A 16296-nucleotide genomic window follows, 5' to 3' on the forward strand; every position below is an offset into this window, starting at 1 on the left:
GCGCGCAAGAATCGACTCAGCCTTGTCTCGGCTCAAGCAGCTCAGTTGGCTTCGCGACGTGAGGGACGCAAAAGAGTGGAGGCCCCAGAACTTCTTTTGCAACAGCCATACACAGATTTCATGGCTTGCTGCGCGCTACCGTACTACGATCCAAAGTCCAAATCAGCTCAGAACGGCGTGTCTTGCGCTGGCTGCCAACTTGCTGTGGAAGAGAGCACTAGAAGCCATGAACTTGCTTTCAGCCTTCGTGATAAAGTCTATTCACGACAATCGTTTCTCGAGCACTTCCAGGAGTGTCAAGAAGCTCAGCTGTTGTGGCAATCAAGTGATGCTGGAAAGAAGGAACCTTCGAACATGCCGTACGCCTGCAAAAGAGGAGGATACTTCAATCCAAGACAATAAGTGGTTACTAGATACACGTTTCCAATCATGGAACCTGCCCGTCCGACGTGGCTGACAGCCAGTTAGGTTCTTCTGTTGCTTGCCTCGAACCTAAGTCAGACTCTCCACCATCGCAGGACTCTTAGATCTGGTTACCATCTTGATCATAATATTTTACTGGCGCATCCGGCTTCACCAAATGCTTTGAACAATAATTGGTCGAGTCCTTGCCCCATTGTTTCTCTATTGGGTGGCAACGCACGTTGGTCCCACGTCTCGCGTCGCAATGGATAAACTCCATCTCCTTCTTACATCCGCAGGTGTATTTGATGAATTTTGAGACACACATGGCTAGCAATTGTTCAGCAGATCGCTTCGGCAGAAGGGCAATGGATCCATATTACCGAAAGAGTGAGGTTCGAGTTCAATGCTCTATGAAAGGCGTTGGAATCTGGTTGGCTTCCGGCTTCGATTATTCACAAAGTTTGAGGAAGATCTTTCTGGCTCTTTCCAGATCTCTACAAGGGATGCGTAGGAGGTGTTGGTAGATTGTGGGATGGTATGCAAAGGCCGAAGTGATGACTTCTGAGAATTATTGGAGCGCGAATTCGAAGGATTGGTTTCCAACATATACATATCTCTCATATCTGCTATCTGGTGACAATTGTACAGCCTGAATCGCTGGGCAGCATGTTACCGCCGGATCAGAATAGATGTAACGAAGACGGCAACAGAGAACCGAGACGCCGTGGCAATGCTGGAACACAGCCAATGGGACATTACACCGAAGTGCAAGGTACTCATCGCGACTACAACTGTCGTCGAACCGATGCTGCGCCTCCTCAGTTGCTTTTGTGGATCAGCTGTGCCGTAGAACTGCAGTAGAGCGCGGCAAATGCAGAATGCTGAGCATAGCTGTCAAGCACGCAATGTCCGCTGGGTCAGGATCGAAGCGCAAGAGACAGACGTGAAACGAAAGGTAACAATCTGCTAGGGGATACTCGTCGGACTTGACACGTGTTGCTGTTTGGACAGTGCAGCTGTGAGGCGTCTAAGCGCTGTCACGATTTGAGACCCTCAGCATCGAGTTCAGTGGAGGATCAAGTGGTCAAGCTACAGCACCAATTGTGGTGTTGCATTGACGGCCTACACTAGCTAACAATAGCACTTTCAAGCATGTGTTGACTGTCAATCTGCCTCAGCCATGATATAATTGATTGTGGAAAGCATCGTTGCTGGTCGTATGGCGTGCCCACGAGTGCGAGTGCGGTCGACACATTTTAGAAGACTGTCCAGTTGCTGATCGACGATAACGTTGGGGCGATTTGCAACCAGCTTGCGCACAGAGTCGTTGGTCAGCAAGTCGTTTCAACTACGACAAGAGGCGTGAACCAAAGCGTTGTTCCGACGTGTTGCAGCAGGACTCTGTGCAAATACAGGACAGAGTGATCAATGACGGCGATGATTTTAGCTAGTGCATGTTAGCTGTCCTGTACGAGATATCCGGCCAAGAATGCATACTTTCCTGGTGCAGTGCAGTGCTGTCTACGCCTGGCGAGGACGCCTTCATATGGCTTGAAGAGCTTCTCGGGAATCCTGATACGCCACCACACCTCGCGGCCCGAACATTCATGGCCACTGGGCTGATGCAAATGGTAGAGGCAGAAATCTGCTACCCACGCCTCTACGATTTCTGTAGAGACCTGGCCTAGTCCGACTGGAACGCAATGGCTTTGAGATTCTTCGATACAAGAAGAAACGTGGACCATGAACGGCAACTCAGCAGAATTATTTCTGTCCTCGAATAGCTGTCTGAACAGTCAGTGGCATTGAAACAGTACAGCACACAGAGAAATCAGAGGAATGGGGAATTAAGCAACCAATAGCGTGAGCCCTTCTTTTATGCAATCTATATCCTTCTATCCTGATTTTCCCTCATGTATCCTCATTTTCTCTCATTCCTCATCGCACATCCTCACTTGTCCTCACTTACTCCTACTCGCTACTGCCCTTCTTACTGCCAAAAACTCTCTTCATCCACGATGGGCGTCTTTTGCGGGAAGGCGCGGCTTCACTTCCTCCAATAGTATAGGCAGGAGCAGGATTCTGAGCGCGTCTCGGTGTTGGCAAAGCGGCATACTCCTCTCTGGAAATGGAAAATCCGCGCTCTGCTGGCGCTGCCGGCAAGTAGGTTTCTGGGATAGATGGGCGTGCGGAGAGTGGAAGGTTGCCGCCGGCGGAGACGAGACGTCTGTTGGTGAGGCTCGGACGGGATGGTGCTGAGGTCTCTTCTGGTGTGCGTGGTGGAGAGTGAGCTGGAGGTGCTGGTGTGGTTCTTGCTGTCGATGGGAAGAGAGACAGAGGTGCTGGTGTGGTCCTCGGTGGCGGCGTGAAAGGCGCTAGTGTGGCTCTCGCTGGCGGTGGGAAGAGATCGAGCGGCGACTGTGTGGTACTCGATGGCGGTGGGAAGTGAGCTGGAGGTGCTGGTGTGATCCTCTCTCGTGGTGGATGGAATGGAGAAGATGACGTCGCGAAAGTCGCCGGCTGATGCTCAGGAGGTGCTGGTGTGGTCCTCGCTGCCGGTGGATGGAATGGGGAAGATGAACTCGCGAAAGTCGCCGGCTGAGATTCTGGAGGACTGGAACTGAAGGCTGGATAACGGCCAGAACCTCGCGACAGGTAGAAATCTGTTGGGTAGACGTCCTTGAGCGGTTGGCGGCGGGGAGGCTGGTGCGCGCCTTGAGGATGGTGGAAGCGATGGCTGCCTGTCGTATTGCCGCGTGGACGTGAACTGCCGCTCGCTGGAGGCGGTGGTGGCGCTGGAGATGAAGAAGCTTCAGGAGTGGGTGCTGGTGCTGATCTAGTCTTGCTTCTTCTCGCCTTGCATTCGCACTCGTGAATACCGTACTGACAGACGATGCGACAGGCGCAGTTCGGTGGGCAGCAGCATGTGTTCTCATCGGCGGGTGGGAGTGCTGGCTCTGGTGCTTGTTGCTGGTTGTACGGCTCGCCTTGGGCGGGTCCTGTGTATGGAATGCCGAGCTCCTCGTGACTGGCTTGAATGATCTTTGGAAAGCAGTGGACTCGAAGATCTTCATGTATCTCCTCCGGTCTCATGTGAGCGACGTCGAGCATTCCGAGAGTGTTGTTGAGTATGTCGGTCTTCTCCTGCATCGAGTATCTCTCCCAAACTTCGACGAAGGTCTGCTGAAAGGTGTAGTCGAGGTCTGCCTTGCGGAAAGTCTGCGCGTGCTCGTGGATTCTCACCGCAACTTCGAGTGGGCCGACGAAACGTGGGTCGGTGATCTGTGCCCAAATATCTCTCAGCAGGGCTTGCATGTGGGCGACAGTGAATGGAGCATCGCTCTCGTGGCTCGTGCTTCCGTGGTTGTGCATGAGCTTGCTGCTCGGCGCCTCGAGCGTTTCGTCGTGCATGGAGAGCACGTCGGCGATGGTGGCGCACCAGACGCCCTCCCAGTGAGGGAAGCTCAACACTTGTTGTGTGTTGAGGTCTTCGAGCCTCAAGAGGCGCCCAGCGGTGGGCGCGCGCCCGTGTGTGACGGACACAAAGTGCAGAAGTGGGTCGCCCTCATCGAAGGCCTGATATGTCAGTTTCCGCGGTCAGGTGAGGGAATGGAAGGGATACTTACGACGCCGTGGTGGCTCGCAATGAGCTGTTTGTGCCGAATGATGGTGACGGCGAGGTTGCGAAGGCTCTCTTGTATCGCCTCTTCTGGGAGGACGATCTCCCCATCTCTCAAAAAACTCCACGCCCTTGGCGGAGAGGTCGCCTCCCCAAGGCCCGCCATCTCTGCTCTACCGCGCCGCCGCGAAGGAAAAAGGTTTTTTGCTTACCTGTGTTGGGTGGGAATGGGTCGAAAAACCGGAGTGAGAAAGTGATTGGCGTGAACGTGAAGGTAGAGGCGGCAAACAGCACTTAAGTAACGGCCAGACAATGCTAGTGAGGTTTGGCCAAGTGAGGTTTCGAGCTCTTGCAACGACCAATAGAAATGCAGGTGAAGTTTCTATTGTCGTTTGATCATTCACTCACGGAACAATAGGTCAACGGTGCCAAGTGCAGCGGTTATAAATAACTATTGTCAATAGATCAATTCACTCAAATATCGACGTTTCACCCATGGCAATAGCGCACCACTTACACATGGCCTCGCTCTGAATGACCGCTATTGTCTACATCTCCTGAGATCGATACATGGCGGCTTGATTGAGAGGGCGGTTGACGAAGGGTGTGCTGTGCTTGTGCGAGATCCTATCGTTCGTGAGAATCGAAGTCTGTGCAATTGTCAGCTTCCGTGCCCAGTTGAATTACTGTGCATTCGTGCCATATTATCTGAGTGTACCTACCTGTCCACCATAGAGTGAATGAATGGGAGTAACAGCCACGCTCCATGCTCTGAGGCAGTTCGGTGCCGGCCGATGGGAACATGGCGTTGAAGTTGCGCCTGCCTATGAAGCGAGTGACCATAAAGCTAGCTATACTCTCTCTAGCTTCCATGAACACGGTGGCACCTCGTTGACCTAAGGAGCGCGACCAGGTCTTCTTGTCCAGCCGAGCGACTCGCACGTTTTGACATCTCCGTCAATTGAAAGGTCACAGGGACAGCGGCCAGACCAAAGGAGCGCAACTGTTCGCATGAGTTGGATTGAGCAGTTTCAATGCTGAGTCGACACTCCGTCTCTCGTAGCCATTCGATGTTAGTGTTTGCAAATACGGCGGAAGGTTTGTCCACTCGACAGAGCGAGCAGGAGTCCGTCTCTACTGCGCTCTCCATTTTCGATGTGACCATCATGTCAACCCATTTGCGCCTCCCAGTATGTAAAGTATCATTCGACCGAGCGACCGTTATTGTCCGTTCACGCGGAGATATGCCCTCGGCGGAGCCTATGAGGTGTCTGAATCCAGCAAATGAGAATATGACGGCCAGATCACTCTGTGAGTCAAACCCCTACTTCGACTTCCAATGCAGTCTTGCTTGGCAAGGATTCTGTGTTCTCATCTGGAGCATGCTAGCTTTCGTCCGAGAATGAAAGAGCGAGGCCGAAGGGTGAGGTGTGATGCTGGAGGCGGCAAGCTCGAAGCGGAATAGAAGTGTGCCCCACGTGACCCACAGAACCTCGTAAACCTACAATTCCAGTATGTTTTTAAGGTAGTGTTTCTTAACTATTACTGCATAGATTGTTATAATTCAAACTATATTATAATCGCTATATATTAAGCTTACTAAACTAAAGGTTTAGTACTACCTTTCTACTTAGTTATTATATTCTTAATAGTTTAGCTAGATTAGCTTATATACTTGCTACTAGCTTTATAGGCTCTATAAATATAGACTATAGAGGTAGTGCCTTTAACTCTACTTATTTTAATTACTTTAGAGCTTTAATTAATTAATTAAGATATTACTAGAGCTATCTATTAGCTACTTTATTTTCTTTAATATATTATACTTCTATCTTTACTTTAGTAGCTTATTCTTACTTAGTTATACGCTAATTAAGCTTTTTATTACGATTTAAGATTCTATAGATACTATATCTTTCTATCTAATAGTTAGGCTTTAAGTAAGTAGTACTTTAGGCTTTAGGAATTCTTAGTAGAAAGTATTTCTTTATAGGCTTATAGTAGATAGAAACCTAAGCCTCTCTAACTACTTACTTCGGAAGGTTTTACTTTGCTTTATTCTACTATATCTAGATAGGTTAGACCTCTAAATTTAATAGGTTATAAGCTCGAGTTTATATTATAGCTAGAAAGCTAGAAGCTAGAGGATATAATAGTAAGTACTCCTAGTAGGAGTTAAGATACTCTAGTAAGAGACTTAAAAGTAATAGTAGGATCTAAAGCTATAAAAGAGTTAGAAGTAAGAGGAGTAGTCTTATAAGTATAAACTAGATAGTAGAAAGAATAGTATATATAGATAGATAGGATATCTAATATATATTAGTTCTAAGTAGAAGGATATACTATACGGCTATATAAAGATAGAGAATAAACTCTATAAGATACTTAGACTAGGTACTTAGTAAACAAAAGTTATAGTCTAATAATACTAGAAGTTAGTCTAGTATTTCTCTACTACTAGAAAGTAGAAGAGGATAAAGTTAGAAAAGTAGTTAGACTATTAGAGAGAGTCTCTTAAAGTTAGAGAGAGTCTCCTAAAGATAGCTATATAGATAGAACTTACTATCTATTTAAAGGAAGATTTTATAAAACTAGAGAATTAGTTTATACTAGGTAGGTTATATTTAGAAAGAATAGTTATAAGATAGGTTCTAGAGAGATCTACTATTAGCTAATAATACTTTAGAGACTAACTAAACCTCTTACTATCTCTAGAATCTAAAGGAAGATTAAATAATTAGGCTCTAGAGGCCTAGTTAGATAAACTAATATACTTAAAATTAAGAGGAGTTATAAACCTACCTTTATTATAAATATAGTAGTACTAGGAGATTCCTATACTAGAAAGTACTAGAGAGGTATACTCCTTTAGCTATTAATATATATACTATATATAAGGCCTAGAGTATAATATCTACTCTAGAGCTATCTAGAAGATAGAGTTCTAAAAGCTCTAGCTAAAAGAGAGGAGTCTTAGTATAGTTAATCCTCTACTAGATAGTCTATCTAGTATAAGGAAATTTCTACCTATATATATACTAAGAACTAAATACTAAGATATATAGGTCCTAGTTTACTATATAAAACAAATTTATTTCTTAGCTATAGTTAGAAGAACTTAGTAATATATATACCTAAAGTTAACTCTTTAGAAGATAAGATAGAATTAAGATAAGATAAATAGTACTTTAGTAAAGAGACTATATCTAGTACTCTCTAAGAAGAACTTAGAATAATAGTTTAGAAAGATAGCTATATTTCTTAAAAGAGAAGATCTATACTTAACTATTAAGACCTTAATATCTACTCTAATAACTAATAAAGCAAACTATAAAGCAATCTACTAGATTTAGCTTTATATTAGTAAAGAGAATAAAAAGGTAGTATTAGAGAAAGAGATAGTAAAGGCTATCTAGTAAGAGCTAAAGAAGAAGTATAAGAATAATAAAGTATTAAGAAGGAAACTAGTATAGTAGTACTTTACCTTTTAAATAATAAGTTTATAGAGTATATTATAAGTATAGTTAAGCTTACTATTACTTAGAAAGAAGATAAGAGAGGCCTAGCTAGTAATAGTAGAGGTAGTTAAACCTAAGAATAGAATCTAAGTTCTACTTAGTAGCCTATCTAAATCTTAGTTATCTATTAGAGATACTATAGATACCTAACTATACTTATTACCTAATAATATTCTTTCTATTCTAGAAGAGAAAGAAGTAGAGATACCTAGGTAACTTAAACTAGAAAGAGGATTAGAGTATTTAGCTTATACTATAAGAGCTATATAGAGATAATAATAAGAAAGAAAGAGAATAGATAACTTAGAGTTATTTAAAGCTAGGTAGTATACTCTATATTAAAAGAAGAGATACTTACTATTAAGCTATTAGTATTTAGAACTTATAAGAAGTATAGTCTTAGCTTTTAGAGATATAAGTAAAGTAAAAGTTTTTACTATAATAGAAGATAAAACTAAGGAAAGGTAACTAGCTATTAAGAGATAGGCTATTAGAAGAAGTATTACGATTTAAAATTCTATAGATACTATATCTCTCTATCTAATAGTTAGGCTTTAAGTAAGTAGTACTTTAAGCTTTAAGAATTCTTAGTAGAGAGTATTTCTTTATAGGCTTATAGTAGATAGAAACTTAAGCCTCTCTAACTACTTACTTCGAGAAGTTTTACTTTATTTTATTCCGCTATACCTAGATAGGTTAGACCTCTAAATTTAATACTTTTCTAACTTCTGCTATTTCTTTATAATTAATTCCTATATATTAGCTAGTTTCTTAGCTTATTTCTAAGCCTTCTTCTTAGCTTATTCTACTTCTTTATTTAGCTATTATTAAGCTATAAAGTCCTTAGCTTCCTTTATTTTCTAAGAGCTATATATTATAGTACTATCTATATTTAGTTTATACTAGTTATTAATTAGGCTCTTACTCTTAGTTTTATATTTCTTCTTATTAGTAATAGCTTACTTTAAGCTATTATTTTTAGCTTTAAGTACCTAGTTCTAAGCTTATATAGTAAATAGCTTATTATAGAGACTTTAGAGTTATTTATAATACTTAAGATTAAATACTTTAAAGAGTATCTATCTAAATATACTATATATAAAGTAGAGGCTTAATTCTAAATAGATTAAAGTATAGCTTAAAGCTTTTAAGCTAGTAGTAACTAGCTTTAATTCTAGCTACTATATACTAAGTAATTACTATTATTATTTTAAAATATAAACGCGTTCTAGTAGGCGATAACGACGACGGCGGGAGGCCTCGAGGCCTCCTAATACGTAATAACCTCTCTCGACCGATACTACGACGCTATAAGTAAAGAAAAGAGCCTAGAAGAAGGAATTTACGACTCTAACTTCTAGGTAGCTTAAATCTACTTATAACTATCTCTCTCTAGCTAGTAAGGCTAGAAAATAACTACTAATACTAATACTCTAAAACTAATAATCTAAAAGAACCTAAAAATACTTATAGAATAGATCTAGAGTTACCTCGATATCTAGATAACTTTTTCTTTTTTCTTAACTCTTCTTCTTTTCTAATAGGCCTAATAGGCTCTCCTCTACTTCGCTCTCTACTAGGAAGAGTCCTAGACTCTTTAAGCTATCTAGAATACTCTCTAGAGCTACCTAAGACCTAATACTACTATCTCTAAAATATAGGTCTAGATAGCCTAAATTAGATATATAATACTAAAGCTCTAGCTTTAGGTATCTATAACTATCTTAGTAAGAATAGGAAACTAAGAAGAAAGAGAGATAGCAAAGAAGATAAGCTATAAAGAGCTTAGAAGGAAACTAGAAGTATAATAGTTTAAGGCTATATAAAAGCTCTTAAGTAGAGACTTTAAAGTTATTCTCTATAGAGAAGGAAAGAAAAGTAGACTAGAGAAGAACTAATCTTAGCTTAAGGCTATATACCTAGAGGCCTAGATAGAAATACTAAGTACCTAGGTAATTATATATAGTATTAGAATATTCTAGAAGCTAGAGGATATAAATAGCTAGATCTAGCTCGACTAAGATAACTTTATCTAGTTCCTAGATAGGCTTAAAATTAGGAAAGCCTTTTAGCTTAAGAACTAGAAAGTAAGAGGAGAGACTAACTTCTTATCTATAGTAATAGTAGTATAGGATAGATAGACTATAAAGGAAATATATAGAAGAGGTATTACTATTAAGTTAATATAGTATATAGTAGAACTATACTATCTATAGTAGAGGATTATATAATACTTTAAGTATAATAGCTTTAGATATATTACTATCTACTATAAGGCTATAGAAGAAATATATAGAAACTATATAAAGAAGTATAGGATAGATAGCTATAAGAAGAAGAAAATTAAATACTATAACTATAAGAGAGACTATAAGATATACTCTCTCTAATATAGCTATAAAGCTACTATAAAAGCTAAAGTAAGAGTATTCTTAGAGTAGTTTAAAAAGCAATAGAAAGTAGCCTTAGGCCTAATATAAGGAGATAGTACTATAGAATCTATAATTCTTAAGAGGAAAGCTCTACTAGCTAAGCCTCTATAGAGAGATATTAGATATAAAAGTAGGCCTCTAAGTACTATAGTAATAGTAATAGCTAGTAGGAGGCAAGTAAATAAGCTCTACTTCCCTTCTATATATAAGAATAAGGATACTTAAAGAGTAATAAGTACTCTCTAGGAAGATATAGATATTAACCTAATTAAGCTTCTTTTCTAAGAATCCTATAAATCCTATAAGTAGCTAAACTCTAATAATCTACTAATATAATATTAATAGATTAAATACTACCTAAACTCTACTACTAAATAGCTAAGCTATAGAAGAGACTATAGTAATAGTACTATAAGAACTATAGCTTAATACTATAAATAGTAGAACTAAGGCTAAGAAAGGATACTCTATAGTCCTCCTACTTTAGTAGAACCTAAGAGTAGTAATACTTATATTAGACAAAATTAGAACTAATAGCTAGAAACTACTCTTCTATAATATAGATAACTTAGTAACTATCTAAGTCTAGATACCTATAGGAACTATTTCTATTTATAACTACTATAACTTCTTAGAGCTAATAAGCTATAGATAAGAAGGGACTATCTCTATATTCTAAAAAGTACTATTATAAACTCTAGAGAATATAAAAGTAAGCTATATAGTAGTAGAAGACTTTAACTTCTATTATTTAAAATAGAAAGGAAATATAACTTAAACCTAATATACTATAGTAGATAAGCTTATTAAAACAATTATAGAAGCCTAACTATAGCTAGCTCTAGAGCTAGGAATAATTATATAGGAAAGATATATAGCTAGCTACTAAATATTAGATCTAGTCTTTATTAGCCTCTTCCTCTAAAACCTAATCTAAGAATATAAAGCTCTTCTAGAAGAGATATATAGCTCTAACTATATCTCCTTTAGAATAACTTTCTATATTAATCTCTAAAAGCTAAGAGGAAGAATATAAGAGCTAGAAGTATATAGCTCGCGAGGCGTAGCTTATTAGGCGTTAAAGTATAACGGCTAGTACTACTTATACTTAGCGTAGGATAAAAGTACGCAGAACGTATATAAACGAAGGAGGCAAGAATTATTCTTAATATCTCTAGATAGAGAGTCTAGAGGCGCTTAATATATTACTATATTCTACTCTTATAATTATAATTCTTCTACCTTATCGAGAGTAGCGATCTATTAAGGCCTATTATACTTACGCGAAACGTATCTATCTAGCGGACTAATCGCGACGACGACGTACCGAACGATAGATAGCTATTAGGCTATATCGAAGAGATATTAGAATCCGGAATAGTATAAGCTAAAGAGGAATAGAACGAGAATATAAATAATACCGACGACGCTAGTAACGCGTATATAATACGTAGGCGCCTCTAAGCTAAAAATAATACGTTACGCGAATAGCTAGAGATCCGTACTCTTAAGGCTAAGAACGAACGCTTACTAAGAGAGGTATAGATAATTAAATTACTAGTATAGCTAAGCGCGATAGCGCTAGGCCTTAGATAGCTAATATCTTAGTAAGGTAGCGCGTCCGTAAGTTATACGAGTAGCGTACGTTCTAAAAGCGACGAGTATAGCTTATATAAGTCTATTAAGCTATATATACCTAAGCTCTTTAAAAGTAAGACTATAAAGAAGGTACGCGAATTTATCTATACTCTCGAAGTAAACTTTATAGCTATACTAAAGAGGTTCCCGACAGATTACTAGAAGGTAATTATAGGTATTATATACCTCGTAAGCAAAGCGTAAGAGGTATAGTATAATAAATACCTAGGCGTTCTATCTATAGAATATACCTAGTCTCGGTTCTATTAATTCCTATACGATATTATCGGAGATTAAGCGAACTATATACTTCTCGTAACTATAGAATACGAGAATATACGCTAGAGTAAGAGCTAGAGCGTACGATAGTTTATAATAGACCTTAGTAACTTAGAGTCTTAGTTAGGTAACTATACTAAAGTATAGCTAGTATACTAGTTCCTCGTAAAACTAAAGCTATCGCTATATAAGGATATTATTAAGAACTATACCGTCCCTAATAAGTATACCGACCTTATCGTTCTAGTAAGGCGCTTCGAGTAAGCTAAGAAGGCTATACCTTATAAGCCGTATTATAGTAATACTAAGAGTAAGTAGGCTAAGTATAAGTATACTAATAGCGATACTCCTTATAAAGAGGCCTCCGGTTCGACTAGTAGCTAACGCGATACTAACGGTAGTAAGCCGAGAGGTAGACGTAAAGGTAAGAGTAAGAGCTAGCAACCTACGTACTTCGTATATAACGAGGTTAGCTATATTAGTCCTAACTGCCCGAACTCTAAGAAAGATAGTAATAAGCCGGCTATTCGTAGAGTAACTATAGTAAAGGAGCGGAGAACGAAAAAAGCTAAGACGCCGGAGATAATATACGAGTTACCGGCGCTAAACTAGATAGCGATAACTCTCTACTAGTTTAGAGTATACTAGCGACGCGTATAGAAGGAGAAGTCGAAACGTAGTTAGGTAGCAAGCCGGCCGCTTTCCTTCTCGACGATACTATAGATATTAATATAATATTAAGGGCCTTTATACTATAGTATAACCTGCTAATAAGGCCGAATATAGCCCTGCTGCTAGTTACTACCTTTATAGGTAAATTAGAGCACTATTATAGTACGTACTATATACGTATATAGATCGTAGACTCTAGTAGTAAGAAGCGATCTATAAGTAGTATCTTCTATATATATAATATACTAACTCCTAACGTAATCTTAGGCCGTCTATAGCGATATACTTAGCGCGTACTAGCTAGTAGCGCTATAGATAAATAGCTATATAGTAACGATCGTTTTAGCAAGTTCGAAGTCCGAGAAGCCTATAAGTTCTTTAAGGATCTTTAGAAGGTACTAGTAGTATTTATAGTAAGCCTAAGCAAGATAAGCGATAAGGTTAAGCCTATCTCTAAGGAGTTCTATTATTTTAACGATATTCTTAATCCGATAGAGGAAATAAGAAGCAAGCTAGTTAATAGTATAGAGTATACGATTAACTTACGGCCGGGAACTATACTACTATTCCGTCTACTATATTACTAGTCGGAGCGAGAATTAGACGAGCTTAAGAAGTATCTAAAGATAGGACTCGAGCACGATTAGATCGAGCGTTCCGATAGCGAGGCGAGTACGCCTATCCTATTCGTACTAAAGAAGAATAGCAAGCTACGGTTATATATCGACTACTATAGGCTAAACGAGATTACTATTAAGAACCGGTATCTACTACCTCTAATTAGTAAGACGCTAGATAGGCTTATAGGAGCCGTATAGTTTACGTCCTTAGACTTAGCCGATACGTACTACTATATTCGGATTAAGCTAAGTAACCGCTAGAAGACTACGTTTTATACGCGCTACGGCTACTTCTAGTATAAGGTAATACTCTTCGGCTTAACGAACGTACTAGCGACGTTCTAAGTATATATTAACCGTACGCTAGTAGAGCTAGTCGATATAAGCTATATAGTATACCTAGACGATATCCTAATCTATAGTAGAATACGCGAGGAATATATACGAGACGTATACGCTATACTTAAGAGGCTCTATAAGTTTAGACTCTACGTATAGCGTTCTAAGTATAAGTTCTTCTAGAAAAAGGTCGACTTCCTTAGATTCGTAGTAACTACCGGTAGCGTTACGATAGACCTAAGTAGGGTAGCCGTAATCGCCTCGTAGCTAACTCTAACTACGCTAATAGAAGTTTAATTCTTCCTTAGATTCGCGAACTTCTACCGTCGATTTATCTTCGGATATTCGAGAGTTATAGTACCTTTAATAGCGCTATTAAAGAGTATAAAGGATAGAAAGAAGCTAGAGCTAATTAAGTAGGAAGTAGCTAAGAAGTAGGCGTTCTATAAGCTAAAAAATTAATTTTAGACTATACTACTACTAAGGTACTTTAACTCTATACTATACCTACGAGTCGAAACCGGCGCTTCTAACTTCGTAGTAGCTAGTATCCTAAGCTAACTATTCGAAGCGGAATAGTATCTAATTGCCTTCTTCTTATAGAAGATAATTAACGCTAAATATAACTACGAGGTTTATAATAAGAAACTACTCGTAGTAGTTAAGGCATTTAAGGCGTAGCGACTATACCTCGAAGGCGCTACGTATAAGGTTAAGGTACTTATTAATTACGCTAACCTTAAGGGATTTATAGGCGTTAAGTAGTTAATAGGTATATAAGTAAAGTAGGCGATATTCCTCGCCCTCTTTAATTTTACTATTAGCTATCGAGCTAGTAAGCTTAACCTAGCCGATACGCTATCTAGACGTAGCGACTACGTATAAGAGGTAAAGGAGATAAGTAACCTCCTACTATTACTATAGCAGAAACTCTAGATATAGAGTACTATACTTATAAGCGGCCTAGTTATTACCCGTATAAAAGCTACTTACTAGGCTTAGTTAGATACTCTAAAGGTAGTTATAGCGGTAGTTAAGAGCGGGGGGGTAGCGCTACTCGATAGTAGGTATATTATATTAGCGGTTAACCGTTCGGTTCGTCTATTTAGCTTTACTCTACTCTTACGAGTCGCTAGCGCTATTGCTATATAAGAGTAGCCGTACGCTAACGTCTCGGATATAATTGTTAGATATACTACTATATTAGTATAGCTCGATCCGAAAGCAAAAGTACTATATAAGTAGGCCGAACGCGAAGGCGTAGCGAGCGAGAAATATACTGTTAAGGACGGCTATATATACTAGGAAGAGGCTCTATACCTACCGAACGACCTAGTATTATAGACGTAGGTAATCTATATATACTACGACGATATCCTAGCGAGCTATTTTAGTAAAGATAAGATAGTAGAGTTAGTTAAGCGGAAGTACTAGTAGCCGGAGGTTAGTAACAATATAAAGTAGTACGTCGAGTAGTATAGTAGCTATTAGAAAGCAAAAGTAAGGCGCTATCGCCTCTATAGCGAGATAGCTACGCTCCTACTACCTAACTATCCTTAGAAAGATTTATTTATAGACTTTATTATAGATCTTCTACCTAGTAAGTAGAACGGCCGTATCTTCGATACGATCCTTATAATTATAGATCGTTACTCGAAGATAGTAACTTTCGTCCGAATAATAAAGCGCTATACTAGCGTAGAGCTTACGGATATTCTAATTAACGAAGTAATACGACTACGTAGCGTACTAGCTAGTATCGTAAGCAATAGAGACTTAGTCTTTACTAGCTAGTTCTAGTTAGACTTCTACTACGAGATATATATTAAACGTAGGCTAAGTACTATATTCTACCTATAGACTAATAGTTAAACCGAGCGCGCAAACTAGACGCTTAAGTAGTACCTATATATCTATTATAGCGAGCGATAGGACGACTAGGCGTCTATCCTATCGTTAGCGGAATTCGCGTATAATAATAGCGCGAATACTACGCTTAAGATATCGCTATTTCGAGTAGTATATAGGTTTAATCTAGACCTTTCTATAGAAACGCGTAAAAGGGACGTAAGCGAAGCTTAGGACGCGCTTCTTCGGAGAGAGATACTAGTAGCGAAGAATACTATAGAAAAGTTAAAGTAGAACTATAAAGAGCTAACTAAGCGCTAGTAATAAGCGAGCGAATCTTAGACTAAGTACTTTAATTAGAAGTACTAGCTAATAGAATTTAAGGTTAGCGACTTAGTCCTATTATCTATAAAAAACCTCTAGTTAAAAATACTATCGAAGAAGCTAGCGGATAAATTCGCTAGACTATTTAAAGTTATTAATATAGTTAGAAAGCAGGCGTACCGCCTAGCTCTACTAACCGGCTCGTAGATTTATAATATCTTCTATATATCTCTCTTAGAACTCTAGCGAGACGGCGATACGTAGGATACTAGCCTACTACTTATAGATAAGTAAGGCGAATAGGAAGTCGAGAGGATACTAGAAAGCTATATAGAGAAAGGCGTAAAGAAGTACCTAGTTCGATAGCGCGAGTAGCTAGAGGAATACGATACCTAGGAGCTAGTAGAATATATCGGAGATTACGAGGCACTTAATATATTCGAGGCGTAACGCGAAACTAAGTAGTTTATATATAAGGCGAAACTGCGGAAGAAATAGTAATACTAGTAGTTAGTAGAATAGCAGAAAATTCTAAGAATTCTAAACGCTAAGTATCGCTAAGATATAAGTATCGCTAAGATACGAGAATTTAGAAAACTAAA

At 39.1% G+C, this 16296-nt stretch overlaps 1 protein-coding gene across 1 annotated transcript; it reads right to left on the reverse strand.

The window, feature by feature from the left end:
• Positions 1 to 2376: 2376 nt before the first annotated feature.
• Positions 2377 to 4190, reverse strand: RHO25_000313 (uncharacterized protein; the record flags this gene model as incomplete). The annotated part of the gene is made up of 2 exons (XM_023592934.1): positions 2377 to 3981; positions 4032 to 4190. The coding sequence occupies 2 exons, from the start codon at positions 4188 to 4190 to the stop codon at positions 2377 to 2379; spliced, it is 1764 nt and encodes a 587-aa protein (XP_023459057.1).
• Positions 4191 to 16296: the final 12106 nt, after the last annotated feature.

This window comes from Cercospora beticola, chromosome 1 (assembly GCF_033473495.1).
Source record: "Cercospora beticola chromosome 1, complete sequence".
NCBI classification, from domain to species: domain Eukaryota; kingdom Fungi; phylum Ascomycota; class Dothideomycetes; order Mycosphaerellales; family Mycosphaerellaceae; genus Cercospora; species Cercospora beticola.